Source organism: Trachurus japonicus, chromosome 6, assembly GCF_045865225.1.
Source record: "Trachurus japonicus isolate A0001 chromosome 6, Traja_1.0".
Classification (NCBI taxonomy): Eukaryota; Metazoa; Chordata; class Actinopteri; order Carangiformes; family Carangidae; genus Trachurus; species Trachurus japonicus.
Genome location: NC_140912.1, coordinates 23,011,467 through 23,023,260, shown reverse-complemented (window position 1 = coordinate 23,023,260; position 11,794 = coordinate 23,011,467). Strand labels below are relative to the sequence as shown.

Below are 11,794 nucleotides of genomic sequence, written 5' to 3'. Positions count from 1 at the left end.
GTCGGGGATGGAATAACTGTGGTGATGAGGTGGCCCTCCTAGTGGCCCTAATGGAGTCTGAATGAAATAAATTAATAAACACAAGTGCCCCTTTTACAGCAGACATAGTGACCTGTCACAGTAGAAGTCCAGGTGTAAACAGAAACATTCATCATGACTGAATTTCAATTTCACTGTTCTTTTTTGTTGTGCACACTGGTTCTACAGTCACGCTGGTAGAGAGGAGAGAAATGGTGCTGTTGTCAGTAACAGTACTGATGGCCCTCAATAAAAATATTTTAAGTATGATTTGATAATAAAAGAAGTCTGGAAGGATTATCTAGCTACATAAAGGTGAGGCTGATCTTATTTATGAAGCTAATCCTCTTGCATGATTACTATATACTATTTGTGATGACTGAACAATTAACTATAATATAAGGAACACATTTTATGTACAAGGTCATACCATTTTTTTCTAACACTTGTAGCTGTTATATAACTGTAGTGGATTAAAGAGGCTTTAAATATTCCTCTACAGGAACTGAGTGGGGTAGAAGTATAGATATGTAAAATGGCAAAAACACTTGAATTCATAATTACGGTACAAGTACCTCAGTATTTCGACTGAAGTCCAGTCCTCGAGTAAAAGTTTCTGTATAGGACTGGTAAAGTGGCTGAAAAGTGATAAAGATGTAGGGTAACTGTGTAACCACATGAGGGTGCCAGTGTCACTAAATGTTTTCTACAACAATCAGAATACTTTTTTAAACTCCCATGGGAAATTGTTACACATACAAATAGAATTATAAATATTCAAAAATGTAATATATACTATTTTAAATATATAAAAAAGAACAAATTGGCTTTATATACCCTGTCAATAATAAAAAATATGCTTATTATATCAGTTTAATTATTTAAATGCCTTTGTCTGTTTCAGCAGAAATATGTACAGCATCGTAATTGATTATTGCACATGACGCATAGTAACAAAAACGATGTACCGGTAGTCATGTTTTAAAAAAAATAAAAATAAAATAAGTAAGACAGTGGGTGGAAACGCTTCACTTCCGCTTTTATTTTGTAGTTGAGCTCATCGTACTTCCGGTCTGAGGCTAAATCCCGGTAGCTTGACGCAGCTCCATCCGTCAGTGGCGCCGGGCTCAGAGCACCGTGGGGCTACGAGGATGATTTACGGTCACACACTGTTGCTTCTTCCAGGACTCTTGGGATAAAAAAAAATATCATCATATAATCAAAATGTCAGCGGCAACTTCAGATTTTCTTCTTTCTTAAAACAACAAAAGGTGAAGAAGTATTTTTTACATTTTTTGATCTTTTTGATTTTGCTCCTCACAGTGCGCAGCAATAGGAAACTGTGAAGTGAGAAGCGGCGGTGGGGAAGTTGGACGGTTTTCACTGAGGTGAGCGTCACTTTTTTTCTTACAATGTTTTTTGTCTTCATAGAGACTGAACAGGTTTCTCAGGTAGCTATCAGCTGTTTGGGATGAAACTACAATGTGCCAAAAATGTGCCAGTCCGCTACTTAGAGAGCTGAGAGGCGGAATAAGGAAAGATGTGGCAATATGTCACTGAACGCCATACAGTACATGTTGGGTCAATATGTACTATGTGATTTGTTATTATAAATAACAGCCGGGTCTTCCCTCCAGATCTGCCCTCCCGCAGAGAGAGAGGTGACTCAGGTGTGGATGTGACTGTGACTGTGTGATCATCAGCAGCATCAGCATCAATGCAACTACAGACATGGACCAAGCTGCTGTAGCCTATACTGTTTGTATTCAGTTGGCTTTTTGTGTCATCCTGCATATTATAAATGCACTCAAACACTCATTGTACAGTAGTGCTGCTGCTGCATGGTCTTAATAGCAGGTTTAGTTGTATTATTATCGTTATTATTATTATCAATTTGCAGTTTTCAGGTGCTGTGAATGTTTTTCAAATCATTGTGCAAAAGCAGATTTTGAATGTTTTCAGCCTGCTGTGTCAAAGGACTCAAACACGCCCTGTGTTTTTGTTTCTCTATTAGTTTTGACATGTAATCAATCCAGGATGTACTTGGACAAAAATCCAGTATTAATAATTTATTCATTTTACTTTATTGTATTTCTAAGTGTAGAGGTGACTCAGGTGTGGATGTGACTGTGACTGTGTGATCATCAGCAGCATCAGCAGCATCAGCATCAATGCAACTACAGACATGGACCAAGCTGCTGTAGCCTATACTGTTTGTTGTCAGTTGGCTTTTTGTGTCATCCTGCATATTATAAATGCACTCAAACACTCATTGTACAGTAGTGCTGCTGCTGCATGGTCTTAATAGCAGGTTTAGTTGTATTATTATCGTTATTATTATTATCAATTTGCAGTTTTCAGGTGCTGTGAATGTTTTTCAAATCATTGTGCAAAAGCAGATTTTGAATGTTTTCAGCCTGCTGTGTCAAAGGACTCAAACACGCCCTGTGTTTTTGTTTCTCTATTAGTTTTGACATGTAATCAATCCAGGATGTACTTGGACAAAAATCCAGTATTAATAATTTATTCATTTTACTTTATTGTATTTCTAAGTGTATTTTTACACTAAGCTTCATTTTTAATATCAGCATCCTTCATCATGTCCTATTAGCAGGTTTAAGGCTGAGCTACTCTCACAGTCACCAGTTCCTTGATGAACACAGGACAACAAATGAAGCCATGAATGATGATGAATGAATGAGTAAAAGTGTTTCAAAACAAGCCTTTCACTGCCTGTGAATGGCTGCGTAAGTGAATGAAAATATTGCACTGGTTATTTTTTTTCCTTTTTCAGTACATCACCACTACCAGTGTGACATCACAGGAGCAGAAGGGGAGGAGCACGCTGGTTATGACACATTAGTATCTTAGCAATAGACAGCAGCGTTTTAGCATGCCGCTCTCAGAACAAAAAACACCTTTACTTTGCGGACGCGAGGTGTTGTCCTTATCATCTGTGCTCAGTTGACACATTCGGATTAATGTAATGATTTTATGTGTTTCTTCGTCTTTACCTGAGGCCTCACGAATATGGAGATGTGTGCAATGACTCTGATAGCACTGCATGTGTGTTTCCAGAGGCCATGCATGCATGACCAAACCCTCTCATTCTGTCTGGATGTGTCTGTACTATGTGGGTGTGTGTGTGTTTACGTGTGTTTAATTTTTACTTGCTGCTTATTTCAAGCCAGACACTGTCATTATTCTGCCGAGGGCTGTAAAACCACAGGTGGTGTCTTAACTCTGATTTATTCATTATATCTTCTTACCGCTGAATCTTTTTTTTTCTTTTATTGTTATTTTAAAAAATCAAACACTGAACTGTGTCTAAATACAACAAATGTCAATTCTCTGATCCACCGACCTCTCTCCGGAGACAGGCACACACTCCCCTAGCAACAGGTGCGAACACCCGGTGTGTTTCTAGATTTTTCATTTGTGTGGTGGCGTTTCCACGGAGTTATGATTTTGTTGGCCGACAATCACACACACATCACACATGCCGGTACTTGATTGGTTAGTTATGTAAGAATGTGACTGTAGCCATTCATGTGTGAGACTGTGTCAGGTGAACGTCTCGTTTTTATCTCTTTAAAATATATTTTGTCAGTGTATTTGTTTTATTTTTTTTATCAGTGATTAGCAGATAGTTTTGGGTGGAGTAAACCAGTTAAAGCGATTAGAGCTCAAAGGCTACACCTGTTTGTGTTTGCATCACGGTCTCACATTCAGAATCATTACACCTTTAATAAATGAGCTGTATTATAATATAATGTGGGGGTATATTCATTGTCACAACCTCTGTTGATGGCCGAACCTCTTTGGTCCATGGTGGAAAATCAATTTAGTGGATTTCCATTCAATCTGGTGCAGTCATTGATGTTCTCCATTAGCTGGAGATCCCATGAGATTTCACAAAGCTCCACCACCAACACCAACACCAACATCAACATTAGAGACATGGATGGTTCCCAGATGACATCTTACCGACTCTGGTGGTTTTTTCCTCCAATTAAATTATGAGGTCGCTATTTTTGGTTTTGGTTCTCAACTACTCACATCGGACACAGGCCTTCATGTTTGTGATCTCATTCTCTCCATAAAGAGTCATCATTATCTACCATAGAGCTGCTGTAGCCATTACCAGATAAAATCAATTGGTTAATCAATAGACAACTAGTTCCCATCTTTCCTAATAACTAATTGATTGTTTATTGACTTTATTGACCTTTTTTTTTCAAGTAAAAAGGTCAAAAACTTCATAGTTTGCTGATGCTTTATTGACACAATAAAAGATTATCTCCACTTTGATAGCACAGTTACTATGGTGGACATTGTACCTGCAAAATATAACTATTTTAACATGCTAATAGTGTAGAGCACCAGCATAGAGCTTTACCAAATTTGTCTTTTATATTGTTAAATGCATTCATGCATTAATCATATTCATATTAAGGAACACCTGTAAGGCTTCATGTTATTGTTAATAACACTATCTCCCTCTCTCCCTTCCCCGCAGTCTTGGTTTGCTATTACAGGAGACTGTATTACACTTTAAGTGCACCTATGCAGCCTAGAAAGCACCATCGGAGGATGATATGATGATGTTATTTCTAATATTATCCCTATTTACTTGTCTGTTTTTGTTTTTCCTTCCAGGCTGATTAGTTGTGACCTCAGACCATGGCCTACACTCTGGGCTCGACCACCGAGGGCCAGACGCTCAGTGTTGGGCCTCAGCATTGCGTCACTCGGGTGGAAATGTCCGTCACAGCGACGAGCCTGCTGGACCGAGACGTGGCCTCCAAGTCGGACCCCTTCTGTGTCCTCTTCCATGAAGTGGACGGAAACTGGGTGGAGGTAAGGATGGAGGGATGATAGGTTAGAAGAAGGAGGATTGAAGGAAGGAAGGAAGGAAGGAAAAAATGTCTTTTGTCTTTATAAAACAAACTGAAGATGAGAGATGAGAGAAAAGGTTAAAAAAAAAAGGCAGATTGAGGAGAAAAGGCCAAACACAGGGAGACATAGAGCTGTTGAGATCAGACATTTCTCCATGTTATGTGTTGACTTCAGTGAGGCAGAGTGTAGAGGATGAAAGGGAGGCAGAAAGAAAGAAAGAGTAGGCTGAAGGGAGGAGGGAACATTTGAGTAAGTGTTATAAGTGCCGTCAAGGTCACACTCAGCAGCATCGAGCAAAGAGACAGAGAATAGAGGATTTTGTTTGTTGTCTTTGTTACTCTGCAGACTGTGTGTGTTGTGAGACAGATCCAGACTCAGGATGTCGTGGCCATCTGGTCTCAGTCCTGAAGTCTGAGCCCAGTGAGATGACGGCTGGTCCAACATTAGTCTAAACCTGAGGAGGGTCCATGATGGTAAAAAAAAAAAAAAAAGTACTTGATTAACAAGTTGTAACTACTTGAAATAATCATAAATTGCACAATTAACAAATCTACTAACAATCTCAATAACTGATATGTGTACGGCCCAAATGCTGAATGCATCATTATCTAGGTGAGTTTATGAAAGCATTTATTAAACTTTGTTTAAGACACTTTAAAGCAGAAGTAAGTGGTCCGGTCGTTTTCGCTAATGCTGCGTTCCAGGTAGGCTTTTGAAATCGTAAATTACAGCTTCAAGTCACAACTTACGACTTTGTAGCGTTCCAGGCAACCCACTCGTGTTTTTCCGACCTGTTTTACCTGTGAAAGTCACTATAACGGCCACTCGTAACTTCCGACCGGTGAACTCGTACCAGATCGAACTGGTACAACTTCACGGTCGGAAAAATACGAGTTTCCTTGAACGCACCATAACAGTCCTCGTCCCTACGTCGCCACATTCACGGCGTCCCTTGGCTGCACACACAGCCCTGCATGCCGTTCTCTCTCCTCATTGGATAAAAACAGTAGGATACGATAAATGTTTTCTCCTCGGCTCAGAGCAGAGCAGAGTGACTGAGAGACCCGTGTTTCAGTCCAAACACTCTATGTAAGTGATTGCTGTCGGAAGATATAACTATTTAAGACTTATATTAACACAAAAATATCACTTACTTCTGCTTTAAGGCAAGTGTTAATTTGCTCTGTTTTCTTCTCTGTAACAACATCTATTGCACGTCTGTCCGTCCTGGGTGAGGGATCCCTCCTCTGTTGCTCACCCTGAGGTTTCTCCGATTTTTCCCTGTTACTAAAAGGGTTTTCCATGGAGTTTTTCCTCAGTCGATGTGAGGGTCTAAGGACAGAGGATGTTGCTACGATGCCATGTAAAGCCCTTTGAGACAAACTGTTTGTAAAAACGGGCTATACAAATAAAACTGCCTTGCCTTGCCTTGCCTTAATGTTTCATAAATAATAAATTAAGTAAGTAAAGCTTAACAAGTGATTAATAATGTGTAGTTAATATGAGTGTTAATGAAAAAAGCCATGAGTTCTCTGACATAAACAGACCAGTAGATGGAAAAATAAATAGAGCAAACTATTGTGACTAGAGAGTTTACAGTTACCTTGCACACTGCAGCAAACTCTGCAAGTATAGTTACACTGTCAGGTCAGCTTTTGTAGACTAACAACATATTGAGCAATGGGACAGGAAGAGCAAGACTGAGAATTTTAATGATGAGTGATTTTAGATTTGATACTGAGAGTTTCTCTTTCAGTCGACCTCAGGCCTCACTTCACTTTGTTTTCTCTTGTTCTTCTGTTTGAACCTTGTTGCTTTGATCCCATGATGTACGATGTGAAAAAGATACAATATACTACTTGTTTATATTTATGGTGTAGGAAGAGATAAACACGAGCTCCAAGTTGGAAGATGACGAAGAGGAAGATGGTGATGAAGTTTTGGTGTGTGTAGGCTGCTGCTGCCGCTGCGAGGCTTTTCTGCAGCGAACAGCTGGTCAACAGGGCAAGCTGGCTTCTGTATGTGTGTGTGTGCGCGTGTGTGCATGCGTGCATGTGTGCGTATGTGTGTGTAGGCGTGTGCCTCTGGTTGTAGCTAGCTCTCGGTCAGCAGGGCATGTGGTACTGATGTGAAATTGCCAATGGTTGCTATGGCAACGGGAAAGGAAACAAAAAGCTTAATGCTCCTGGAGTGAGGGAATGATGCAGGAGGCGAAATGAGGCTCAAACCTTTTCTTGGATATTATCCACAGCTCGCTGTTTCTCTCACACTCGCAGCTCTCTCTCTTTTTCTCTCTTTCTCTCTCACTCTCTCTCTCTCTCTCGCTTTCTCAAATCCCCTCCTGTTAACTTTCTCTCTCCGTCTTCCTCTGATTGTCTTTCTCATCTCTGCCACCAGTCTTCCTATCCCTCTGTCTTTCTCCCTCTTTCGGGCTCACTTCCTGACTATCTTCGTCTGTCTTGTGAGATAGAGGTGTGAGAAGCAGCTGGGTCCATCGGGGGAAAGAGAGAGAGAGAGAGAAAGAGAGAGTATGACTGTGAGAGGGAATAGGTGTGAGAAAGGGAGATGAGAAAAAAAGGGTGGAGGTATAGAGAGGGTGAGGAGCACATTAGCAAGAGAGACGGTAAGGGCAAATGTAGAAGAATAAAAGAAACACAGAGGTTAGACTGAAAGAGCGGCACATAGAAAAAAGAAGTGAAGATTAGATGAAGGAAACAATGAAATGAAGGGAAGACGTGATAGCAACTAAAAACTGGTGTTGGAGGCTTCAAACAACACGATAGGCCGACATAAATACAGATCTAAGCTGAGCTGATGACTTGGCAGCCAGTTAGCAGACTAGTTGGGTTATTTTCTAAATCCTCCGATTTTTTTCCCTCTCAGAGTCGTTCTGCTCATCTCAGCACTGTAACAAACAGAGGTTGGCAAGATGAGCTGTTCAGAAATCTTGTTGTTGGAGCATGAAGCGCATCTGTGAGAAATGTTTCCTCAAACATTTGAAGCCCATGTTGGATTTGTGTCATTAGAAGTTTATTACTGACACAATTTTTTCAATAATATATTTATTGAATTCTAGCCTTTACAGCAATACAAATCACAACCCCCCACATACGCCACATATTAGGTCACAAGAACAATAACAACACAACTAAAAAGCCATGAGAATATGTCCAAATGTCATAAAACATTAGAATTTGTAGGTTTTATCTCAACTTTTATGCAGAGGGTGTAGTTACTTTACTGCAGTCCCATTCAGTAAATTAGATAAATCATTTGTCTTCTTGATATAATCTGTGTCAACCAATTCTATGTACATTATTTGTTTACAAAAGGTAAGACTGAATGTGCATAAAAATCTCTTGAATAATAAATATTTTATCCACAGATATAAATCATAAAAATTACTACTTCATTTTAGATTTTATCAGAATTGATGTAAGTTTGAGTGAGACTATGCTGAAAGCAGCTTTGTCTTTCCATTATCTTGTATTGATTATGACAGATATGAAGAGTTCATTTGCAAAAGCAGATTACTCGGTTAAAAAAAAAAAAAATTCAAAACATAATTATTATTTACACCAGGTGATATCAGTCAAACCGAAGTTGAGTGGCTTTGACCAAGGATATGAGACATAACAAAACAGATGTACTGTAGCTCAAAAAAATAAAGCTTTATTGAAAACAACACCATGCAAAGAATAATTCAAAAGCATCAGCTCATCTTTTTCAAAATGGCATTTATCTGCTTTTGCAAATGAACTCTTCATATATAGATTTGATTATTAAATATAATATAATTTAATATGAATATCATAACTTGTATTTTACAAATGGGACTTTTAATCTTTGAGTAACCTGTATCACTGAATTGCCCCAATAGAAACAGGTTTTTCTAATTATTTGTTTTGCAAGACTAACTACTAATGGGGTGTCTATCAGTCAGTGAGTGAGTGAGTTAGATGACTAAAAACTGCAATACAGGGGTTGAAAAATAGTTAATAAATATGATAAATAGTTAATGAATATGATAAGAATGCCAGAGTTGACATGTTGGTTCCATAGTCTTACAAGGAAGAAGTTATTTAGCCTTGTGGTGCTTGAGCGGATGCTGCTGTAGCTTTGTGAAAACAGGCTTCATGAGTCGACAAATTACTTTTCAGTGAAAACCAGCCAACACTGTACAACTGCCAAATGTGTGCACTCGTAAATGAAAATGGCTGAACAGAGACCAGCAGAGATGATGTAAATGCTTATATTATGTTTAGTCTTCACTTACTGGAGGTTTTACTGCATCTGGCCGCTCCCATTGTTGTTATTGCACCGTTAATATCACAGATGATCTGATATCTGATTATAAACACTTATAGATAAAAAATAGAGGATAATAAGCGCCATGAGGGTCTGATTTATTTCCATTATTTAGCCCAGTGAACCAGGTGAAAATCCACTGTGACACAAATGTGAGACATGCACTTCAGCTTGCCAAGCTTTCACTGAGCCCCAATAATATCACTTTTTAAGCCACAAAGTGCAGCTATTCTCTTCCCCATGAGTCAGACAGATGGATAAGTGCTGTGAGTACCGTTGGCAGGCTAAAGTTAAAACCGTTTCCCCTCTGAAGTAGGTCTGCACCATCTCTTTATCAGTTCTTGAACGGTAACAGCATCCACAGAGATCAGAGAAATTTTTAAAGTTTGTAAGGAAAGCATTCACAACGGCATGTAAAAGGTTAGGTAGGATAGGTTTTTATTGAGATTTATTAAATTTATACTGTTACTGATGCTCAAATGAAGACTTAATCATGTATTTTCATCGTGCAATAGTGCACTGTAGAATTAACGAAAATAAATAAGAAAATGCCTGAGAAATACAGTTAGATGGGTCCCGATGGGTCACTGCTTCAAGTAGCCAACTCAAAGTCCGAGTGATTAGCTCAGACCTCTTGCACAAGCAATTCAGTCCCAGGGTGTTGACATTACATGGCGACCAATTGAGAAGTGGTGACAGGCCAGACATACGCTGACCTTGTCTAATGGTGGATAAACACACTGAGCAGTGTGTCCTGGGTGAGTCAGAGTAGAGAGTAGCAGAGCCAGTCAGTGTTAGTCATAGAAGACCCAGAGCAAATAACATGGCTCTCACAGTGCTCTTACAGACACCCACTAGCTGTAATCTGTCTGTGCAGTGTCCAGCCTGTTTTTTATGAGGGTGGGTGGTGGGGGGGCATGTGAGAACCACTCAACCACTTGAAATACCTCAAAACTGGACGCACTGGGAACAGGGTAAAGATAACAGATATTCATGGTGCCCAGAGGATGAATAAGCTTGGTTTGTTGATATTTTTTTTCCACATATTCTATAAATTGTATCAACATCTACTGTACTGCAGTGGTCTTCAACATGCGGTCCAAAGAGATACTGCAGGGGCGAAAGGGGAAAAGGGGAAAGATTTGGTTCATTAGACAATTTCTTTTATATTTTTTTGTTGACACATTTAGCCTATGTTTAAAATAAAAACCTCCATATGAATAACTTGTTACATTATTATCATGCAATTGACAGACATTAATTATTAATATGTATATCTTTTTTTTTTTTATTGTATTGTATTGCATTGTTTAAATCAATCATTTTCAAACATCTTTCTCTTTTTTTTCTTCTTGTTTAGTTGAGCCGCACTGAAACAGCGGTGAACAACTTAAATCCAGTGTTTGGAGTGAAGTTTCAGGTGGACTACCACTTTGAGGAGATCCAGAAGCTTCGCTTTGCCATGTTCGATGAAGACAAGTGTGCCACGCAGCTCTACGAACACGACTTCCTGGGAGAGTTCATCTGTACACTCGGAGTGGTATGAAACAATTCCTCCTTTTCAATCCACAGTTGCTTCTGTATTAAATGAGATGATGGCGTACATGAGTTAGGGAGGAAACCAACCAACTCTTAAATTGACTTGATTCAGATAATTTGATTCAGGCTATATTCTTATAATAGCATTTCACGGCTCTTTAAAATGCTGTGTTCTGATTGGTCAATCACTGCATTATAAGGTCTGTTATTGTTTAACAGAGGAGAGATTGAAACCCTTCATTCATGCCTAATTGCTAACAATTTCTCCAGAGAATTTCCTGTCCTCCAATTCAGGGAACAGTAGTGGGTTGCTCTTGTAAAGCGGTGTATGGTAATAACTGAGCCTACGACAACTTCTAATTATAAACATTTTGTTCACAGTTTTGTCACATCCAGGGCCACAGCATAAAAAAACACAGACATCAGTTTTAACAACACCAAAGAAGTCCCATCCCCCCGACTCATTTCACTATCAATAAAAGTTTTCATCGACTCGCTGCTGATCAGCTGTTGCTATGTGCGCAGATTTATGCATGTTTAACCACTGCAGGCAGTTTTTCAGAGGCAATTTATAGATCATTTCGATTGCATTTTATCCAAAATTTTGTCACAAATTATATACAGTATTTCACTATGAAATAAGACGGATAATGTAGAGTGTGCAGTTGTTAGAGTATATACTACGTTATCCCTTACATATGTTGTCATTTTTTATACCTATATTTTGTTCATGATTGTGTTTTCTGTCTTTAATTATCCACCAGATTGTGTCCAATAAGAAACTACACAGACCGTTGATTTTAGCCAATGGGAAACCAGCTGGCAAAGGATCCATCACGGTAAGATGCAGCACTGTTTTTTTACAGGTGCCCTACCTAACCCTAACCTAACCTATACATTGTGCACCAAGTGTTTCTGTTGTTGATAATAACAGCATGGCTGTAATGGTTGATGATAGTTGTTGTTATTGAGGCTGATGCTATTACTGTTTTTGTTGTTATTGTTGTTGCTGCTGCTGCTGCTGTTGTTG

General features: G+C 39.1%; 1 protein-coding gene across 1 annotated transcript in view; it reads left to right on the top strand.

The window, feature by feature from the left end:
* Positions 1-1,109: 1,109 nt before the first annotated feature.
* Positions 1,110-11,794, top strand: part of cpne2 (copine II) — a 41,611-nt gene continuing 30,926 nt past the window's right edge. The window contains exons 1-4 of the mRNA XM_085779874.1: positions 1,110-1,406; positions 4,678-4,878; positions 10,586-10,765; positions 11,529-11,603. Of these exons, the coding sequence (XP_085636000.1) occupies positions 4,702-4,878; positions 10,586-10,765; positions 11,529-11,603 (432 nt within the window). The 5' untranslated portion in view covers positions 1,110-1,406; positions 4,678-4,701. The remainder of the gene's footprint in view (positions 1,407-4,677; positions 4,879-10,585; positions 10,766-11,528; positions 11,604-11,794) is intronic.